Below are 23,926 nucleotides of genomic sequence, written 5' to 3' on the forward strand. Positions count from 1 at the left end.
GAAAACTCGTCAGCAACAAAATGTGAAGCATGAGCCATCCCCAATAGTTCAAAACTTTTCATTTTTTCATTTTTGTTTTGTTCAAGCCTTAAATGATCTTGTATTGCTTTTAAATTAATATACGTTTAGTCTAGGACTATTGATCTATGGTTGTGTGTTGATAAACTTCTATTTTGATTATTGCAACTATTTTTTTTTTAATTTTCTGATTTTAAAAACTATTTTCTAAATTTCAAAATACATATGTATACATGATATATGGGCTTAAACTTATTACATGTGATACACTATCACTTGATCTAGTTGGTCATTGTATATTGTTGACTTCTTGTATATGTAACCATTCAATTTATATATTTTGATAATTCTATGCATGTATGCAATACAGTTTGTACTTGTTGGAACTAGTCATTTGTTTTTTTTTTTTTGGATGAATAAATAATCTATTAAAGAGACAAAACAAAAACAAAATCACAGGCTCGAGTCAGCTAGCGGTGGGGATTTGGGAGTTGATCCCCCAGGAGACAACAATAAGCCTGTTCCTTGGGGAATCAACACCGGGGGAGGGGAGAGGAAGAAATCCTAGCTGAAACATCAAAATAAATAGCATTCCAAATGGAATCGATAGAGCGGGATTTGGAGTTCCAGCGCCTGAGATTATGCTCCCACCATAGATGGTGGACTGTGGCACCAAAGACAAGCTTGCCAATACGATCACAAATAGAGGTACCTGCGAATTTGCTCAGAATCCAAGACCAGTCACGGGTAAACCCAAATGAGCGATGGGAACGGGGCCAAATATAACTCAGGGCTTTCCTCCACAGGGCACTAGATAAAGGGCAAGTAAAGAACAAATGCTCAGTGTCCTCAATACCATTCCAACAAAGGATAGACTTTGGGTTCACAGGGATGTGGCGGGAAATAAGGAAAGACTGGGTTGGTAGGGCTAGGTTTAAGGCTCTCCAAAGAGTGAGAGAATGTCTGGGGATGTGGCCTTTAAACCATACCAGGGGTGGCCATGGAGGGGTAGGGGAGGGGGAGCGAAGGAGGTTCTAGGCCGAAGCCGAGGTAAAGGATTTGGTAGTGGGGGACCAAATGATAGTATCATGAAGGAGGGGGTAAATAGGGGGGAGGGAACTCCAAACTTGCGTGAGACTATGATGCGGAGAAGTAACCCAAGAACCATTGGAGATAAACTCCGAAAGCAAGGTGGATTTGGAAATTCGGGTTTCATAGACTGTGCGGGGGGGAAAGAGCGAGAGGAGAATACCCATCGGATGCCACGGATCTTGCCAGAAAGAGGTGGAGGAGCCAGAGGAGATGTGGGTGGTGATGGCAGAAAGAGCCCGGGGACGGAGAAGGAGGAGCTTCCTCCAAGTCCAAGAGGGATAAGAGGGGCAAGAGACAGTCCGGAAAGAGTTGGATTTGAGAAGGTATGAGTGAACCCAATTGACCCAAATAGAATTATCCTTGGTGATGATTTTCCAATTGAGTTTAAGCAAAGCAGCGGCATTGACATCTTGAATCCTACAAATTCCTAGGCCCCCTTCAGATTTGGGCTGACAAACCTTGGACCTGCTTATGGGGCGAAGGAAGCGGGATGAATCCTGGCCCTTCCAGAGAAAGCACATAAGAGAGATTCCATAGTAGATGAGATGGCTTTAGGGATTGGGAAAATTCCACACTAGTAAAGGTAAGAAGCTTGAATCCTACGAATTCCTAGTCATTTGTTAGTATGCTTGAATGATAACTTTTGAGTGGTTTTTTTTTTTTTTGCAAAATACTAGTTCCATTGTGTTTGTTATGCTTCAAATAGGTAAAGGCAAGAAATTAGATAAGATGTAGGTCATATAAGGCCCAAAACCTAGGGTTGAAATCTTTTAAAAAAAAAAGTACTGGGTTTCCACCAAAATTTCGGCTGAAACCTGAAAATTTCTGTTTTTTGCTAAGTTTCAACCAAAATTTTCTCCACAATCAGCATAAGGGTATGGGGATGAATCGGGATCAAGTGCCTCATTTGTGGACTCCATCTTTGGATATGCATAAATGCATCATATCCTGTTGGACTAGTTCAACCATCATTCTCTTACATTTCATTCCTTAATGATACATTGCCTAGGTTGGGATATCTAGCTTATGCTAACGATGACACTTTTAGCTTCACAGTATCGGACTGCTTGAATAAATATTCCAAGACCAAGACATGGGAGTCTTGTCCAGTATTTAGAGCTGTGGATCAGTTTTACCAGTACTATGCGTCTCGTGTGATGGATCCACCGAGGAATTCAACTTTGAATTGAGTGAAGATGTCAGCAAAAGTTTCTTTTTGGTTATTTACTTTGTGGCTATTGTATTCATATGAAACATTTGAAGCACTTATGTAATTTGTTCAATTTTACAAATCCTTGTATTTGTGGGAACCTCTCAAGTATACTACCACTTGAATGATAACTCATTTTTTTTAGCGATTACCAGTGCCACTGTTTACTTTATGCTTAAAATAGGTTGTGTGCAACAGTCCAGATTAAAAAACCATGAGAACAAAGCCGAAATCATCCATTGAGTTGTCTTGGGAAACTTCCAGGACTCGACCAAAATGGTCAAAATATCAACCTCATCTTGGTTTTGAGGCTGGTTTTGATCGGCCTCAAAACTGAGATTTTGAACCTTGCTAGACATTAAGAAAGATAAATATATTATCCAGATTGCCATGAGACTGTGCAGTAAAGGTTGCAGGAAGCTTCATAAACAATTTAAAATCTGTTTGGACTATTAATCTGAAAAATTACATATGTGAGTTGTAATGTTTAGTTATTGAGTATAAATTAGCATTCAACTTGATGCTTATCAGGGATACTGGTTCAGTTTCATGTGAAGGTTGCTTCAGTTACACCCAGGGTTTAAAAAGAGTCATGCTCTTGTTGACATGCTTAGGTTCTAGTAAAAACTTCATTAACTTGAAGTTTTGAACAAACTGCAAAAAAGAACTTGGTTCTTACATCTAAAACTACCTACAACCAAGTGAGACTAGTACCGGAGAGTGATAAGCGACTACTGATAGAGCTTATGATACAGATAAAGGCTTTATAAAGATGGAGTTGCACTGTATTATGACCCCCCACGCCTGGCGGCAGGAGCCACTCAAAACCAGTCATCTTTGATGTTTGTAGTTTCCTTTATGGCATCTCATATCCTCTGGAGGACATCCGAACAAAAATGGAATTACTTGAGCTGGAAGAGTTAAATTATTCCATCCATTGAGCTATTAAATAGGAATTTCATTTTGGAAATTGAAGGGATACTTACTGCTAATGTGAATTTTAATTCGACATGGGGGTTGAAGCCTAATGCTTCATAAGCCTTACTTGTTCAACTCTGTGCATGTTCTTTGGACTATTTTATTATTAAATGTATATGTTCTCCTCTTGAACTCCATAGTATGTCTCGTAGTGTGGAAATTTATGATGAAACTCGTCTACACTTGAGTCAGTGTTCTTATTAGTTTATCTATGGGTTTATATGTTAACATTTTTGGGAAAGAAGGGGGGCATTTGAAAATTTCCAAAACTAATGGTTGTCTTCTGAATTTTGTGAAACCTAATGGAATGCATGTCAAATTTCCCTCCTTTTTTTTTTTTTTAATTGTGCTGAAACTGAGGCCATATTGTTTGTCTCCCTGTAGATTCTTTTTAAGTACCCTCCTGGAAGGAAGTTACCAGTGCAACCAAAGGATTTGTTGGGCTTTTGTTTTCCTGGAGGTGTTAAGGTATAGTGCTACTGATTGCTTCAATCCATTCATTGTGTCTTTATAAATCTAATTCTCTATGAAAGAACTGTAATTCTTTGACGAAAAGAAAAATTGTTGTTTTAGCTGAAGTCTTTTGCCTTGATTCAGCCAGCCAAGTGAGATTCTATATTAAGAATAAAGAATTGATTGCTCCACAGGTCCAGAGTTCAACATTTTCCTGATTAAACAGGCTTAAAAAGGCTTGTTGCGTTGTTGATTTTAGCAGCTTGCAATGAGAAAGAAAGAGCGACTCATCCATAAAGGTCCTGGCAGGCTTCCCTAATGTGTTGGGTTTGCCACAATGGTCACATCTGAGTCTTATCTTTATCATCCCCATGTCTTGGACTTCAGCCTTGTCCTTGGCCACACCAACTCTTCTGTGAGCCAAAGGCAAGAGCGGATCTCTCAAGGGATGGTGTAATCTTCATTGCCTTCTGGTTTCAACTAGCCTTCACTTCATCTCAAGATGGAAACAGTGATTTTCCCAATAATTGCACCCAAATTGGTTTATATTTCAGGTTCAGCCAACGAAGAAGAATCAAGATATGTTCCTTCCCAGATGTTCTGTTGGCCATTGCCTCATCCTTAGGATTGAACAACTAGAGGTTTCTATAGTGGTCATACTCTGCAAGACCAGCAATGTGTTATATTACTGAGAGATAGTCTTATTCCTGTTTCATTGTGATAATCATTTGGACAAGTTGATGACTTGGTAGACCTTATCAGAGTCACCCACTCAGTGAACAATCTTAGCAACACCATCCCAAATTTCTTGGTTGTCTCGTTCTGCATAAACCTCCTACCAGTCTCAGGCTGGTCATAACAGTTGAGTTTTCCATCTCCCATTTTTTTATATTCTGGTGCACTTGAATGAGTTGCTCGGGTGTCACTAATGATGTAATCTAAGCTCCCAAACTTCGCCAGGATAGCTTCATAGAGTGAGTCCATACAGAGTTGATGTTTTTACAATGGATATCTGGGTGTCTGGATTTTTTTTAGTGCATTCAAACTGGGTTAGCACTGCTTGAACCACCAGCCAAGGCTTCTGTTGATCATTGACCTACAACATTATGTGATAGCCAAACTAGGTAGCTGATTTGATACCCAAACCAGATGGGCAGTACATCCTCTACCCAGACACTCCTTCCCAACACTAAACAACACTTGCAGCGAGCAAAATGTCAAAATACTGAAGAAACTTCAACCACATGAACATTTCAGGTGCAAGTTCTCCTATGACAACTCATAAGTTCGATATCATATGGCCCATAAAGAAAAGGGCACTGGATTGTCTCAAGCTTAACATTTGAGATGAAAGAACAGCCGGCAAACAATGAACTGGGCTCTTGTGACAAACACAATAGGTCAGGGACCTTTGCAGTTCTCACTGCTGATTTATTTGATTGAATCATATTCAATTGTCAAATTTTCAGTAACAGGCCGCTAAAGGAGAATATTAAGAAGATTCAAGTTTCAAATGAAATCCAGAAGGGAGAAGAGCATCTAATACTCAGAACAGGGAAAAAAGACCAGAACCTTGGAGAAGATGGTATTGTCTGATGTTCAACAGTAGCCAGGGAAGACACGGGTGTTAAGAGTGAAACATAAACAGCCCCAATGGATTTGAAGAGAGGAGTTATGAACCTGGATGGGATGAATCTGATTGTTATTTGTAGATTGCAGGTGCCTTGTAGAATAAATCAGAAGGAAATTTCAAATTAGAAAAAAACTGAAAAGAGGAGTGTGGAGTTCCTATGTAGGCATAATGGATAAACAGTAGAGAAGGAAATTGCTAAATTGCAGTAAAAGGAGTGAATTAGTATCCCGTCACTACTTGTCTTGTCATTAGTGAGCCAATGCAAACAATTGATTAATTATCCAAAAAATACTCATAGAACAAAGCTTCTAACAATGCAGATAGACTTTTAAAAGTATGCTAATTAAAAAAAACTAAACAACTAGATAATCTGATCGTAGTATTAATTGATTACCTTATTATTCATGGGTATATGTATAAACTATTCAGTCAGCTATGGGCCAGATTAGTGGTCATTTGGGGATGGGAGTGTTAATGCTTTCTTTTTGTTTTACTTAAACAACTTGGTACCATTCTACAGGCTTTTCAATCCTCCATATTTTCCTTTGATAATGATTTTGCATTCAGAAGAAAGGGAGTGAAAGGCAATACTGCAGCTTAACCCTAATAGTTGGCATAAGGTGGGAGATAAAAACTTAAAGGGCCCATCATTAGTGTTCGTGAATTTAAAGTAACCGCAAGCACGGTATCTTGTAGCCAACGGGTCGATCTCAGGGGGATATGCCACTTTAACTTAACCCTCTTAATGGTAATGCGAGCGTGAGAGGATTCAAAATTTCAATTAATTAATTAAGCTAAATTAACAGATCTAAATAGGCGGTTCTAACACATGCATCTAATGAGGTTGAATTGGAAACAAAATTAGGACATATCCTAACCATTCATCATCTAATGAAAGAAAGTGCACAAATAAATAGAAGATAGGAATAAAAACTAATCATAATAGAAAAATAAATAAATAACAGGGAGGTGATCCAAGTGTTAGCTCTGGATTGAGGGACTAAGATGATTTGATTGTGGACCTTTTTCCGTAGCTTACAATCTACCAAGCGAGGGAACGGATATAAAAGAAAGAAAAAATAAATACTGAAAAAAAAAGAAAGATAATAAATAACAAAGCAATAAATAAAAAGAACCTTAACCAAAGAGAGGCATGACTGTAGGCATCTTTGATAAGGACCCAGGGGGAAAGGGAAACAGTAAATAAATGCTGAAAAATAAATCCTAAGTTAAGAATATAGAGGGGGAGACGGAAGCAGGAATGGAAGGGAGGAGAGAAGATTACTGACGAAAGCTACTTACTTGCATCTCTTGAATAACAAAAGAAAACTCAATTGATTTGAGATCCAACCAACCTTAACAACCAAATATGGAATAATCCAAATCTGAAATTGCTAGACCCAGAGAAAAACAAATTGCTTTGAACTTGAAATTTGAACTTAAACTCGAAATTTGCATTAATTGAAATATAAAAAGTACAAATCAAAGAAGCTAAATAACTTAAAGAACTCTTACATTACGTAGGAAATTGAAACCTAAACATCCAATCCAAACTAAGAAAAATGAACCCACAAGCATCAAAGGAAGATAGCTTGAGTAATTTTCAGTATATCTAGAGGGGAGTGGGGCTTGGCTTTTTATAGGATGAAGATCGAGGGAAAAGGCTTCACATTTTTGATGTGGGACTAAACAATAAAGAGACTTCTTATAGGGTGAAGATTGAGGGAAATGTTTCCCCTTATCCAATGTGGGACTAAACAATAAGAAGACTTCTTATAGGTGAAGATCGACGGAAATGTTTCCCATTATCCGATGTAGGACTAAACAATAAGGAGAATATTCCTAAGTGAAAACGGAATATACATGACAAACAAAAACCACATTTTGTCCTTTTGAAAATGGCATTGTATCTCCTAATTCAATCTTTGAAATGGTTTGGCCTGCAAGAAGAGATTGATCCTGACATTTAGATATCCTCCAAAATGTTCATTTTCATGCCTTTTAGCTCCATATTCACCCTTTTGTTAAATTTAACCTGCAAATACAAAAACAAGAAAATACCTTAAGGTAGCTTGTCTAAAATGCATAAAAATGTATGCTTCATGCTCTAAGATTTGACACATAAATGCACTCATCAATTCACATGCAAATTGAAAATTATCCACTTTCATGTGTGGAAAAATTTTCATGTATTTGAGGATCATTCCATGCTGAAGAGCAGTGATTTCTTGAACCTGTGGCATTGAGAAAAATAGAGAACGGAGAAAGTGAAGCATGATTATATGTGTTGAGAATGTGATATAAATTTTACATGGTTTCTCCACATTTCTTGTGTGCAGATGTCTAACACTATTAGAGTGGATACATTGTGTTAGTCATGTAGCCAATGACACTAAAAGATGCAAACTACTTTGGCATCCTTTCTCTTGGTGCGCAATGCGTGTAGGATATGGCTACAGAAGTTGTAGTTATTCTTTTAATGAATGAAACTTCTTATCCAATATAGTCATGAGGTGTTAGTACCCTGTTTCGTTTTCCATTTCTTTCCCAAAAATTCAACCTTTTCATCACATGGCCTCGGTGCACTTTGCACATAAAACGAGCTATAAATGTTTGTTACTTTTGATGAGAAAGGGGAGAAGAAGAAAAAAATTCCTAATTATCGTCATGATATTTTTGTTTGTATCCAAATTTTCTGCACTTGAATGCATAGTTTCACTGTATTTCACTAAATGGTGATATTAACAATTGTTGAAGGCCCGTTTGTTGAAGAGGACTCCATCAATGAGTGATCTGAATGAGGTCATCTATGGTCAGGTATGTTGATTCAATATCATTACGGTTATCTATTCCTTCTTATATCAGATTTTTTTTAATAGCTTATTGTCTTCTTGTTTTTTTGAATAAATTTAAGGTAGTTAGCTTTTATTTATCTCTTCTTTCAGAAAATAATTGCCTGTACAGAATTACAGAGTAGAAGGGAGGAAACCAGAACAGCGTGAAGAAGTTCAGGGAAGAGGCCAGGAGGCCTCACTCATTGTGGGTGCCTCCCATAGCTGATGCCTTTATTTATAGAGCAGTCCATCAATTTCAACTAGTATAGGAAACTAACCAGAAAGGAAACTTCAAAAAAGGAAACTAGGATTCTTGAACTAGGGTAACCCAAGATCCTACAACTTGCCCCATTCTACCAATACCCTTTGAACACTCCCCCTTAAGTTAGAGCATAGATATTAATCATGCCCAGCTTGTTACAAATATAGTCAACCTTGGCAGCCCCTAAGGACATTGTGAGTAAATCCGCCAATTGTTCTCCTGTGCGAACGTGTTTTAGAGAAATCAATCCTTGTTGCAGCTTTTCATGAACAAAGTGATAGTCAACTTCAATATGTTTTGTACGTTCATAAAACACTAGATTAGTAGCATGTGAATAGCTGCCTGATTATCACACCTTACCATCATAGAGTAATCATCACTAAAGCCTAGCTCTCTCAATATATGTTTGATCCACATCAATTCACAAGTGACCTGTGCCATAGCTCTATTCTTAGACTTTACACTTGACATGGCCACAGCAATCTATTTCTTACTCTTCCAAGAAATAAGATTACTACCAATCATGAGTATAGTAGCCTGTGGTTGACCTTCTATCAACCAGCGGTCCTTGCCAATCTGCATCAAAAAACCCTTTGACTCTTTTATGGCCATTATTCCAGTATGATAGTCCACAAATAGGAGCCTTCTTAAGGTACCTCAATATTCTAAGAACCGCATCCAATGAATGTCTTAGGGGTGGATAGAAATTGACTCACAACACTAACTGGAAAAGCAATATCAAGTTGAGTCACAGTAAGATAATTCAACTTTCCAACCAACCTTCAATATCTTTCTGCATTGAAAACATCTTCATCTTTTGGCATAAGCTTAAGATTAGGATCCATAGAAGTATCTAGAGGCTTAGAGCCAAGTAACCCAATCTTTGTCAACAAATCAAGCACGTACTTTCGTTGTGACAAGAAAAATTCCTTGTTGGGATTGAGCAACTTCTATACCCAAAAAATATTCAATCTTCCAAAGTCCTTAGTTTAAAATTGTTGTTGTAGATGTAACTTCAATTTATCAATCCCTATAGAATCATCTCTAGCGATAATAATGTCATCAACATAAACAATGAGAAACAAACTTCCTGTGCTGAAGTGATGGTAAAATATTGAATGGCTATTCTCACAATGAGTCAGTCTGTAGTCTAACACTAGCGAGGTGAACTGGCCAAACCATGCCCAAGGCGACTGCTTCAACCCATACAAAAACTTCTTAAGACGACACACCGTAGCGCTCTCCCTTTGAGCAACAAACCCTGGAGGTTGCTCCATATAAATTTCCCCATAGAGATCCCTATTGAGGAAGGCATTTTTAGCATCAAGCTGAAAAAGAGGCCATTGACACATGGCAGACAAAGAGATCAAAATTCGGACCGATGTCATCTTGATAATAGGAGAAAAGGTCTCCAAATATCCCACATAGTACATCCATGGTACTAATTTCCGTCTAAACAATTGAAATTTTGGTTTTTTGCAAACCGAGATGAAAACTGTAGGATTTTGGAAAACTGGATATATGGAATTTCGACCAAAACTGGTCAAAACTAGGGTTCGACCAGTTTCGGTTCCAACTAGGTTCCACCCCTGCTTTTGACCAAAATTTTGACCCTCCTTTTTTCTTGGTTTTTCTTGATTTCTACCCCCATTTCACCTCATTTCCACAATTCCTTTGCCTTCAAACACCTCTTTTGCTCCCGCTTTGGAGATTTTGGGAGATTCTTGCAAGTTGAGGTTTCAAACTTCCCATTTTTGTTTTTTGTTTTGTTCATGCCTTAAATCATCTTGTATTGCTTTAAAATTAATATATGTTTAGTCTAGGGTGCTGATTTATGATTGTGTGGTGTTAAACTTGCTTTTGATTATTGCTACTATTTTTTATTTTTCTGATTCTAAAAATTAGTTTTTAAGTTATGTATTTTAATAAAGTACATATGAATACATGATGTAGGGGCTTGAACTTAATATATGTGAGACACCATCACTTAATCTATGTTGTAATGGTGTTGAATTAAATTTATTGTTGTTAATTATTTATTTTAATTATTAAAAAATTATTAAATATTTTCTAAAATTGTTTAAATATTAAAAATTTGCTAATTATTTTTTGTTTTATATTTAAAAATAGGAGAATATTAGTGGAAGCTCGTATGTAATTTTTGGAGCTTTTGTAATGCTTTTTCGGGGACAGAGACATTTGTGGAATCCATCTTTAGCTAGCAACCACCACCATTACGTGAGCCATCTTCTCCTCCACATTTGTATTGTACGTTCCCTCCGATAAGATATTTGGCATCTGTGGATGACCTAACCTACAAAGCTGCAATGGTCGAGTACATTGATAACCATAGGAGGCACATGTCGTGGGATGTGTATGTCCAGTGGTTAGAGGAGAGATTTAAACAGATGCAAACATGTAGTACTACACGGCTCACGGGATGGATCCCCAAGGCACTCAACTTGGGATTGATTACACATATTTTGTAACTTTTGTTGATTTGTTGTCATTGTAACCATTCTATAGAATAATTCATGTATGCTGATGATTTATGCTTGTATACATTATGATTTGTACTTCTTGGAACCAGTCATTTGCTAGTATACTTGAATGATGACTTTTCAGTAGTTTTTGGGCAAACTATTAGTTCCATTGTGTTTATTATGCTTTAAATAGGTAGCACTGTAGGAGGCAAGAAATCAGATGGAAATGGAGGCCATACAAGCCCGAAACCTAGGGTCGAAATTGTGCTCGAAAAGTACTAGGTTGCAACCAAGATTTTGTTCGAAACTGGCCTCAAAGCTGAAACCTTGATCCTTACATACACTTGAGTATAATCTATCACAATGAGTCTAGCTTTCAAATGAGCAAGGTTCCCATCAGGGTTAACATTGACAACAAACAGCCACAAACATCCAATAGCTTTCTTCCCATGAGGCAAAGGCACCAAATCCAAAGTATGATTTTCATGTAAGGTAGAAAATTTTTCCATCTTGGCATGTGTTCGTCCTATACTAGATAAGGCTTCTGCAACAAACTTAAGGAGAGGGTAATTTTTAATTGTAGATAAAGGAGGATAGGTTAGCATAAGACACAATTAGAAATAGGATACTAAACGCAACTATGTGTTCCCTTACAAAGGGCAATTGGAACATCAAGGTTAGACAAAGGAGGGGGAGGACTTACCATCGGATATGGAGAAGAAGGCGTTGGTGGAGGAGGTGTAGGAAGAGGGGTAGCATTCGATTGGCGACGTCGTTGGTACACTATTGTGCCATTTGTTTTATCAACGGGAATTCACAGATGAACAATATCCTACGACACAATGGTCTGAAGAATGGTGAAAAGTGAAATGTCAGTAGAGTAAGGTGTGGACTTAAAGAAAGATACATCAATAGAAACCAAAATACTTTTGTAAATCAAACGAAGAACACCAGTACCCTTTCTAAGTGCGAGAGTGACCAACAAACATACGCTTTAGAGCTCTGGATCCAGTTTAGATAACCTAGGATGGAGATCACGAACAAAGCAGACACACCCAAAGACTTGTGGCGGTAAGGCAAATAGAGGAACAAACGGAAACAAAGTAGAATATGGAATACAGAAGATGGCATACAATTAATGAGAAAATAAGAAGTCAAGACTCTATCAGCCCAAAAAGGTTTAGCATCTTTATCTTAAAGACTTAAACAACAAAGAACATGCTACTTCCATTAGGTGACGGTTCTACATCTCTACAACACTATTTTGTATTAGAGTGTAGGCAGTAGAGGATTGATGTGGGTGCCATTACAATTTATAAAGGAGGTGAAAGAGTTCGAAAAGTACTCCTTTGCATTATCGTTATTGTTAGAAATCAAGCTTTAAACAACTGAAACAATGTTTGAACTTGAGAAAAGTAAAGAGAGAAGAAGGAAGAAAAGAGAGAAGAGGGAACCACAAAAGAAGTTTGCAATTCTAGCTAAAGTAAAACTAGAATTGCAAGCTTCCTTTATTGATAGAATTCAAGTGCTTAGCATACAAATTAAGAGACAAGAAACTTGTCCTTTAAAAAGGACATAAAGAGTACAACTTATGGACATAATTTTTTAGTATTCTAACTCCTAAAATCTATTCAAAATAGAAAGTACAGAAAAAGGAAAGTTCTGAAATAAGTAACTAGCAGAAAATAGAAACTATGCTTTCTAGAAACTCCCAAAACTTGTGTAGCAACTACCAAGATTCCTACTCTAGAAATAGAAAGTAGAGTAGCATATCTAAAAAAGGCAAGCATCAAGGCATAATACTGTTCACATTATTGTTCATATGAACAGTAAAACAATCCATTACTTCAACACTCCTCCTCAAACTGGAGCATACAAGTCTCCCATGCCCAGCTTGCAACAAATAGACTGAAAACTAGGTCAAAATAGAGCTTTAGTGAAGAGATCAATGAGTTGGTCAATAGAGCTAACAAAGGGAGTCTCTATAAGCTTTTTCTTGATTGCATCACGCACAAAATGACAGTCAACCTCTATTTGCTTTGTCCTCTTATGGAACACTAGATTACTAGCAATGTAAGTGGCAATTTGATTGTCATAAAACATTTTCATCAGAGCATAAATTGCAAACCCCATCTCTTTCGATAAGGAACGAAGCCGCATTTATTCAATAGCAATGTGGGCCATGGCCCTATACTCAGCTTCAACACTTGACCGGACAATAGTGGATTGCTTCTTACTCCTCCAAGTCACAAGATTTCCACAAAGAAAGGTACAGTAACTTGTAGTAGACTGGAAATTAGTGATGGATCTAGCCCAATCAATATCAGAAAAGGCGACCAAGTCCATACTTTGACGTGGTCGATAGATGAGCCCTTTCCCAGGCGCACTCTTGGGATATCGAAGAACTCGCATTGCTGCATCCTAATGAGCCTTTCTAGGAGACTGCATAAACTGACTTAACATACCAATAGAATAAGAAATATCATGATGAGTAACAGTAAGATTAATAAATTTCCCAATAAGACTCCTATAACGATGGACATCATCCAACAAATCACCATCATCTTGTCCTAACTTTAACTGAGGGTCCATGGGAATGTCGCTAGGCTTAGAAGCAAGCATGCCAGTCTCAGTCAAAAGATTTAAGATATATTATCTTTGTGACAAACTAACTCCTTGTTTACTACGGACTCCCTCAATCCCCAAGAAATAGTGTAGATCACCAAATCTTTTGTTTGGAAACACTTCTGTAGGTGTGCCTTGACTATATGAATGGCTTCAACGTTATTGCTTGAAAGAATAATATCATCAACATAAACCGCCATAATGATAACACAACCACTATGTTGTCTAACAAAGATAGATTGATCAGAATAACACTGTACAAATCCAAATGACTCCACAGTCTTGCTAAATTTCTCAAACCAAGCTCGTGGAGACTGTTTAAGGCCATAAATTGCTTTATAAAGTTTGCAAACATGAGCACTGTCCTCCCCTTGAGCAACATACCTTGGAGGTTGCTCCATAAAAACTTCTTCACGTTGATCACCATATAAGAAGGCATTTTTTATGTCAAGTTGAAATAGAGGCCAATCATAATTCATAGCTAAATAAATCAAAACACGGACATAATTAAGTTTAGCCATAGGAGAAAATTTTCAAAATAGTCCACATCGTATGCTCGAGTATAGCCCTTAGCCACCAAATGGGCCTTTAACCTTTTAACCGTACCACCATAATGATACTTAATAGTATACACCCACCGACAACGGAGCACATCTTTTCCAGGAGGTAGGTCTACCAAGGACCATGTATTACGAGATTGTAAAGCATATATTTCCACATCCATGGCGGCCTTCCAGCTAGGGTCTTTAAGGGCCTCGATATGATGGGTTGGAATATAAATAGCAAATAGAGAAAGTGCAAACCAGTGAACGTGAGGAGGTAGATGAGAAATAGGAACAAAATAGGAAACAGGGTGAGCAATGTTAGAGCGTAAAGTACAAGTACGAGTACCTTTCCTCAAAGCATTTGGTAAGTCATTTGAAGTCGGCGTAGGAGCTCCACTAGAAGAATCCGTTGGTGGAGAGGATGAAGTGGGAAAATCTTTAGAACCAGCTTTTAGTCTCCACTAGGGGAGAGTCGCTAGTATTTACAGAGAGGAGCAATACTATCCACAATGCGCTTTGCCAACTTACGTGTCCGCTGATAAACCTGTAGAGGGACACTGCCAATGGAAGGAACCACAGAAGGAATAAAAGGAATAGGGGGAGCAACATCTAAAACACGATTTTCAACCGATGTTGATGGACTAAGGTAATAAGGTGTATTTAAAAAAAAAGTCACATCCGCTCTTACAAATTAGTTTTGAACAAGATCATAACAATGAAAACCTTTTTCGAGTACGTTACTATCCAAGAAAAATACATTTGATAGAATAGGGGGAAAGTTTATCCAAAGGATGTGTTATATGAACAAAACAAACACAACCAAAAATTTTGGGGGAAACTAAGAACGATTCTCTATTTGGAAAGACAACTGAAAAGGAGATTTTTCATAAAGTAAAGTCATAGGCATTCGGTTAATTAAATGGCTAGTAGTTAAAATGGCATCACACCAGTAATTCTTGGGAACATTCATCTAATCCAAAAGAGCTTGCACAACCTCCAAGAGATGGCAATTTTTGCGTTCAGCCACTCCATTTTGTTGGGGGGGGGAGTGAATGAGCAACTAGTTTGATGAATCATTCCAATGGAATCACAGAGGGTATATATATCATGTTGTATATATTCTAAAGCATTATCAGTCCGAAAATTTTTAACAGGAAGTGGAAATTGAGTCCGAATTTCATGAATAAAATTTTTAGATGTTGTTAAGAATTTTGTTCGATTATTTAAAAGATATAGCCATGTCAGACGAGAGAAATCGTCCACAAAAGTGACAAAATATCGAAAACCATGTCTGTTACTAACTTTGCAAGGACCCTAAATTTCGGAATGAACAAGAGAATTCAAAGACTCACTACGAGGGACCTAGCGTGGAGGATAGGTGCACGATGATGCTTCCCTAACTCACACGCTTCACAATTTAATCTGGACACTAACTTAAAAGAAGGACATAAAAGCTTTAGTCTAACTAAGGACAAATGGCCTAAATGACAGTGCCATTGGAGAGCATACACACCATCGTCAGAGAGAGCCGCAACAAGGGCAACATAGTCCAGATAGTAAAGTCCGTTCCTTTCACACCCTCCACCAATTGTCTTCCTCGTGTGAAGGTCCTGGAAAACACAAGAAGTGGGAGTAAAGGTCATAGAGCAATTTAATGCTTTAGTTAATTGACTAACAAATAATAAACTAAATGGAAAGGTTGCAACATGAAGGACATATGACAAAGTAAGAGAAGTTGTAAGAGAAATACTTCCTCAATATTTTTGCAATCGGCAAAGGATTTGACTAACATCGTCTTTTAGAGTTTTAGACAAGTCTCGTAAAGAAGTGCATAACCACTATTGTTGTTTGCTACAGTATGAATACCACCATCGGAAACGACATGATTGGCAAGTTGCTTTGCCCACTTTGGGTTTCCATGTTTCGCCCAACAAACTTCCACTAAATGCATTGTTTACCACAATGAATACATAACTGTGATGTCTTGTTAGAGGATTGAATACCACGACCTCCAGAAGATCTACTAATTCCTCCACGACCACGTCCCCTTCCGCGGAAGGTAGTAAAGGCTAAATTTTCTTCTTTAGAACCTTTTATGGAGACTTCCTTCTAGTTTGATGGAAGTAATTGAACATTGACATGATCTCCTCGAGATCCTTTAGATTCACCCGTACTCATGGTTTAGTCACTTGTAATTGAAGACATTAAACTGAAGTAGATATCACTCGAATTAGCCTTCCAGAACTTGAAATAGAATGTAAAAAAAAAAACTTTGCAAACCTTAGGTCTGAATAGAGGAAAGAGGATTTCAGGATGCAGAAAAAGAAGGTAATGCAGGTAGGAAGCAAATCTTAATTTAATCCAAGTTCTGGAATGTATAAAGTTAAGGTAGTAAGTAGAAAGATTAGTTCATATGAAAAACCTGATCTAACGGTACATTAGATAGGACATTAGGTGGCTACACACCAAAGAAAATTGGAAAAAAAGAAAAAAAAGAGAACATTGAGAACAACACTTTTTTGATTAAAAAAAGCTCTGATACAATGTTAGAAATCGAGCTTTAAACAACCAAAATAGTGTTTGAACATGAGAAAAGAAAATAGAGAAGAAGAAGGAAGAAAAGAGAGAAGAGAGAACCACAAAAGAAGCCTGTGATTCTAGCTAAAGTAAAACTAGAATTGCAAGCTTCCTTTATTTGTAGAATTCAAGTGCTTAGCATGCAAATTGAGAGAAGAAACTTGTCCTCTAAAAAAGACACAAAGAGTACAACTTATTGGATAGAATTTTCTAGTATTCTAACTCTTAAAATCTGTCCAAAATAGAAAGTACAAAAATAGGAAAGTTTTGAAATTAGTAACTAGCAGAAAATAGAAACTATGCTTTCTAAGAACTCCCAAAACTTGTTTAGCAAGATTCCTACACTAGAAATAGAAAGTAGAGTAACATATCTAGAAAAGAAAAGGAAGCAAGCAACATGGCATAATCCTGTTCACGTGAATAGTTAAACAACCCATTACTTCACAGACTTCTTCCTCCAACTCCCCATGTAAGAAAGACATTCTTTATGTCTAGTTGGTGCAAGTTCTTGTTTCACAACTATAGATAACAGAACTCTGATAGTGTTCAATTTCACAATACAGGCAAAAGTCTCTTGATAATCAATCCCATAGGTCTGGGTAACCCCTTTGCAACTAGTTTAGCTTTCAACCTGTTGTTCGATCCATCCATATTTTGTTTAACCACAAACACCCATTTACAGCCCACATGTTTTTTTCCAGGAGGAAGTGTAACTAGCTTCCATGTATCATTTTTCTTCATTGCCTGCATTTCCTCTACCATAGTTGGCTTCCATCTCTTATCAGTATAGGATTTTTGCCAACTTTTAGGAATAGAAACAGATGATTGAGAGGATATAAAAGCTCGGTAAGAGTCAGACAAAGATTCATAAGAAACATTTTTATCTATGAGATGCTGGGTACAAGATCTAATTCCTTTTTTAATAGCAATAGGAAGATCAAAAGAAGATACCTTAGGGGGAACAATAGAATTTGATTCAGGAGCAAGGGACTGAAATGGTAACATGACACCTTTCTCCACCTGCTTTGGCCAATTGTAATTCTTCCTCTGATAAGTTTGCACCTCCTTATTCTAGTCAATTTTGTTTTGAAAGACCTCCATAGTGTGCCTCGGAGGAGTGGTCTCCCCCTAATCATGTTCTTCTTGTGGTTCAGAAAATGGAGGGGGAGAATTAAAGTCCTTCGGCATACTGGCCGAAGTCTCCCCCTGTTCAGAAAACTCTTTGTGAACTTTTTAGTTGTGCTATGGCGGTGTTTGACAATCTATGTGTGTGATATGAAGGTTTATAGTTGGAAAGAACACCTCTCCTTTAGGACTTTCCCTTGGGAGAGGTGTATAATTAGGTCAAGACTCATTAAAAATAATATCTATGGGCACAATGGTTTTCCTGAGAGGAGGATGATAACATTTGTACGCTTTCTAAGTAATAGAATACCCCAAAAATGTGCAGCACAGGCCATAAGGAGCTAGCTTACTCTGGTGGGTTGTGATTCTTGCATAACACACACATCCAAACACTTTTGGGGGAATAACAATAAAAGAGGCTCCCCGAAGAATCTCATTAGGACATTTAAAACCTAGTATCCTACTGGGCATGCTATTCATAAGGTAAGAAACAGTGAGTATAACATCATTCTTGTCAGGGACATGCATAGCAATTATAATTGAACGAGCTATCTCTAATAGATGCTAGTTCTTCCTTTTGGCAACCCTATTTTGGACAGCCATATCAATACAATTGGTCTAGTGTATTATGCTAGAGTTAGAGAGATATCTTTGAAATTCATCATTAATATACTCTGTGCCATTGTCACTACGAAGGGTATTTCACAGTGGCATTAAATTGAGTTTTAATTATATATATTATGAAAATTACGAAAACATTGAAAAACCTCATTTTTTGTTTTGTTTTAAAAGATAAATCCATGAAGAACGAGAGTGACAATCAATAAAAGTAATAAAGTATCTATGGCCAGTAATACACACATGTCGGATGGGGGCCCACACATCAGTATGAATTAACGCAAAGAAATATATTTTCTATTATGAAAAGAAGGTAAATAAGTAGAACGAGTCTGCTTAGCAAAAATGTATGCTTCACTAAAAATTCGTCCTTGTTACAAGAAGAGACTAATCAAGAAATACTTTTTTAAGAGTTCCTAGAGGGGGGTGACCTAGCCAACAATGCCATTGATGAAGGTCTAATGTTATGGAATGGATCGGATTAGAAGATGCAGTAGCAGTGGTGGATGGAGACGATGGGATCTTGCATTGGTTAGGCGATGGAGAGTAGCAGCAGTGGTGAATCTTCGTTAGTGAGAGAAAAAATCTTCCTTGGTAGAATCGATCTCTATGTTTTCTTCCTCTTCTCTTTCTCTTTTTTCTTTTCTTTCCTAATCGATCTTTGGCTCTAATACTATGTTAAGAGAGACTATTGTGGTGGAATAGCTTGAATTGATCAATGTGATCTCAAGCCCTCTATTTATAATAAAGCGGAAATAGCACAATTACATAAATACCCTTACTTGGGTAACAAGAAATAGAAAATTACATGAACCAAAACTCGACCAGAGTTGAACTCCTAGTAAAACTCAACCAACATATTTTAAACTACAGAGTCTTTAGTAGGAGCTTGACTTTTACAGAACCACCATTCAAGCAACATGTACCACTGATGCCACTAGCTTCATGAAGCATGAATTCATCCTGAGGGTATTTGATGGTCCTACGGTTAAATATGACCAAATTTGCTCCCAAGTGCTTAGTAGTGAACTCGTGATCCTTTGCCTACTCTAGGACAATGTTATTCTCCCATTTAGTTGGGAAAAACAAGCGTATTGCCATGTTATAGCCTATGACTCAGGATCCATCCACATTATTTCTCTGGGCCGGTTCTCAGCCTAAGGGAGGTGTTACATGTTCAAGGGATCATATTCACATCTGACTAGGAACCAATTAAATGCGAGTATTGGGGAAAGAACACCATATGCTGGAAGTTACGTGGTTGATCTACTAATGGTAATGTTTGTGGCTCCTCTCACTCGGCCTATGCTCATCATGTTGATATTAACCACACTATACTCACAAGTAACTTAGGAATAATCCAAAGTGTAAAAATATGTATGTGTTTTGAAATACTTTGTTTATACCGCTGGGGCATTTGCTTAATTTTAGGGGCACCCTATAATTTCATAAGTATTCTTTTGCTTTTATATCATTAGGTGGGTGTATGGGAAGTTTTTGTGATATATAGATGACTATAAATTTGAATGTATTGTAATTCATTTATTCTATTATTATTTATGAACTTAGTAAACATGTAACCCATTGATTGAGAATTAGACTAATTTATTAAGAGGTCTGACTCTGAATTCCAGCCTAATAAGCATTAAATGAGGATTAGTCTTTTATTTTTTATTTTTTATTTATATTGATGGGTTTAATAGACAATTGATTGAATAAAAAAGAGCAAATGGGAACAGGAGGGGAACTAGTAATGTGATCCGTACAACTTTTTCCTCTGATGCTTGCATTTTCCAAGCAAACAAGAAATGCTTACTACCCTTTAGATAATATAAGTACAACCTTGTACAATTTTTCTTGTGATGCTTGCATTTTTCCTAGCAAACAAGAAATGCTTATTCATTATTCCCCTTATGATAATATTAGTACATCCACTACTTTTAGTCTATTCTGATATGGGGCTCTGCCCGGTGTGTTTCTGTGGCAAGTTATTGTTGGTTTGTAACTTCAATTGACTCTAATGCCTGGCAAGCTGGACTAGAATGGTTTATCTGATGCAATCCAAGAGCAAGATGTTTTCTTGCTTTAAGATGTTTTGTTATATGATCAAGATCAATTGATGCTAAAGTCAACATTCTGCACAGAAATGATGGTACTAAAATACAAAGGAGACTTATTTCAATTTTGTTTGTCTGATTAGAGTATCATTCATCAAACCAATTATGTTGATACTCCTGCCCAGAACTTGGTACCTGAGTAGGGAGAATCATCATTTATTGGTGGTAGCTTGCTAGTTGATGTTTGAGATGCATGTGCCTTAGACTGAATCTATCTTTCCTGCTGGTTATTTGATCTGCCTCATGCCTTCTTATGTTTTAGCTGGCCATTCTTCTTTGGAGGCTCTTCAAGATGCTACTACTGCCCCCCCCCCCCAAACAAAAGGAAAAAAAAAAAGAGGTGCTTGGATGTGTATCTTTGCTTGGAATCTCTTAGAAAGAAAGTTTTGAACACCGGGATCTTCAATGCATTTTTCTCGGTTAGGATACTATTTAGAAGGGCTATAAGTGTTACCATATGCCATTTATTGGGGACGATCGATATGGTCTTTCAAGGGAATGAGGCTTACTGCTCAGGATTTGTATCTCTTGAACGGAATCCACTGGTGAAGATGCATAGCTGTTTCTTCCCTTTTGATAAATGTGCAAATGACTCTTTGACACCTGCTGATTATTCTGATCCTCCATTCAAGGGGAATCTACTGGTGATGATTCTTCTGTCCAGGTGGGGGAGCCTAATGGTGGCAGCAAAAACTGTTACAAGTTTTTATTCAGAGTAATTCTCGAAACAGCAAGTGAATACCGCTACCCGTTGGACCCAACTCCTCCTCCTACCGAGTTTGGAAACTTCACTTGATCTCTCTTGAGTTACCCATTGCTGTCTATAAAGGAACTAGGACTTGTGCTTCACATCCTATTTCTCACATCGTGTCCCATGACTCCTTTTTCCCTTTGTATCATGTCTTTGTGCTTTCTTTGTCTTTGTTTTCATTCCTCAAATCTGGCAGGAAGCTATAGCACGCTCTCGCTAGAAAGTAGCAGTGTTAGAAAAGATGTAGACATCTGCTGAGAACTACACTTGGGAACCTGTGCAGGTGGTTATTATGCAGAGAAACAGAGGGCTGATGGCATTGTGTACAGATGTAAAGCCTGGATAGTGGCTAAGGGATTCATTTAGGCCTATGACATTGTTATGAGGAGATGAAGTACATAGTATGAAACTTTAGCTACACTATGATGGTTAACGAGGTGGTCAATATTAATAACGAAGAGGTACCTCAGACCGATCTTTTCTGTTATCTGGCTCTATTGTAAGAAAAGGTGATTCGATGTTTCCTAGAGAATCAAAATAGGATGGTTGAAATGGATAGGTACAGCTGGCATCTTGTACTTGTATGTGATCAGCATTTTCCTTAGAACTCTTTAAGGAAATTATAATGGCACTGCAGTTCAACTGGTCATGATTTATGGGGCACAACAGCTGCTACCGTTTTCTACTAAATATAATTTAAAATGATATTCATATACCTATAAGCTGTTCCCTTGTTTTCTTGATATCTATTCAGGAAATTAATGAACACTAAGTAGTTCTGCTTGTCATTCTCATTCTTTTTGTATAGCTATTATTCTTCTATTTACAGTTTTTGTTGCTTTGAAGTAAATTTATTTATTTGCATCAATTTTTTTGTTACTCTTTTACAGGAGCATCTATGCAGAGATGATTTAGCATTTATTTTTTCGTTGAAGGTAAGTCATGTTTCCTATTTTTGTTCAATCATCAATATAAGTATGGTATTTTCTTTTAGTATTCAGAGGAGAATGTTCCCTGATTACAAGGGTCTGCCATCCATGAGGAAGCATGTACCTTAAGTTCATTCACCCGTAGTACTATCCAGGGAATCAGAGTCCAACTTGGTCAATTTCTTGGAATTCATTTCACCTATCGGATGCATTGTCTGCACAAATCCCTTAACTAGTTCCTCCTATATCCCCAAAGTTCCCTTCATTTCTATCTCCAAGTCCACATAAACCATGAAAGTTATGATGCACCAAAGAATGTTGCCATGGTTACCTATCTGAATACAGCATCGCATAGACATGATCGTAGGTTCGAAGGGATACTTCAAAACTATCACAGTTTTCCTTGTTGATATGCATTGTTCTATCCCCTGCTTAACAGCTCAAAGATTGATATTAGCAGTTGCAGTACGGTACCAGAACCATCAGGCGTACATATTAATGACCATTTATGTAGTGTGTACATTACCCAAAAGATGGGCTCATAATGCCACATGCACTGCCAGCCAAAAGGTGGGAATAACTTTGGGACCTTGGATGCCTTTATATATGAGTTGAGCTCTCCACCTTACAGCTAAAAGCTTTTTGGTTGGACACTTCTAGGTGGCATCGAAGTCAGGAGATGTAGTGTTTTATCCTGGTAGATGTGGTGGCCAATTGTATGATAGCTGTATCCCTCTTAACAGCTTGAACTTTTAGGGGAAACAGTTGTTACGTCGCTAAACTGCTACTACCACTCATTAGCAAATTACATTAAACACAGGTCCCCTTTATCTTACTTGGTGCTTCTACAGGCCAACTAAAGCCTCTCATGTGGATAATTTCTCTTCTTTTTGCAAATAGTTTTAATTATTTCTCATTAATTCACTATCAATAACCAACCACATCAATGTATCATTTGCCCTTGTTTGTTGCTTTATGCTGACTTTCATTGTATCCTACCTAAGCAAGTGCAGTGGCTTTGCATTGTAGAATTTTGAGGTTGGTAGATCTCTTGTGATACATGTTAGTGAATGCATCTAGAATGAAAACATACAACAAAAACACGGCAACAGAACAAGCATTTTCCCAACTAAATGGGGTCGGCTGATGGATTCTACCCTTCCAAGCAGCTCTGTTTGAGGCCATATTAGATACAAGGCCTAAGCTATGCATACTCTTTCTCACCATTTCCCTTAAGGTTATTTTAGGTTTGCACCTAGTTCTTCTAATTCCTTCAATTAGATTAAATTGCTTCTCCATATAGGGGTATTTATAGGCCTCCATTGAATGTGGCCGTGCCACCTCAAACAACTTTTTCATAGCTTTTCATTTATTGGAACTTCTCCTAGATCAGCTCTAATGTGATCATTCCTTATATTATGCTTCCTTGTTTTGCCACTCACCCATCTTAGCATCCTCATTTCTGCTACACTGAGTTTATCTATATGATATTTCTTAACTACCCAACACTCTGCACCATACGTCATAGCTGATTATTTGACTGTCCTACAGAATTTTCTTTTTAAGGTTTTAGAGGAATACTTGGATCACATAAGACCCTGGATGGCTGGATGCACCTCTCTACTTCATCCATCCTATTGCAATTATTTGGGAAACATCACCTCCATATCACCTTT

At 37.5% G+C, this 23,926-nt stretch overlaps 1 protein-coding gene across 5 annotated transcripts in view; it reads left to right on the forward strand.

The window, feature by feature from the left end:
• Positions 1-23,926, forward strand: part of LOC149009890 (uncharacterized) — a 78,279-nt gene that overhangs the window by 14,612 nt on the left and 39,741 nt on the right. For all 5 annotated transcript variants that reach the window (XM_089163155.1, XM_089163157.1, XM_089163156.1 and 2 more), the window contains exons 4-6: positions 3,683-3,766; positions 8,142-8,201; positions 22,212-22,256. In XM_089163155.1, coding sequence (XP_089019281.1) covers positions 3,683-3,766; positions 8,142-8,201; positions 22,212-22,256 — 189 coding nt within the window. The remainder of the gene's footprint in view (positions 1-3,682; positions 3,767-8,141; positions 8,202-22,211; positions 22,257-23,926) is intronic.

This window comes from Hakea prostrata, chromosome 7 (assembly GCF_041222555.1).
Source record: "Hakea prostrata isolate BN-2017 chromosome 7, UWA_Hpros_2, whole genome shotgun sequence".
NCBI classification, from domain to species: domain Eukaryota; kingdom Viridiplantae; phylum Streptophyta; class Magnoliopsida; order Proteales; family Proteaceae; genus Hakea; species Hakea prostrata.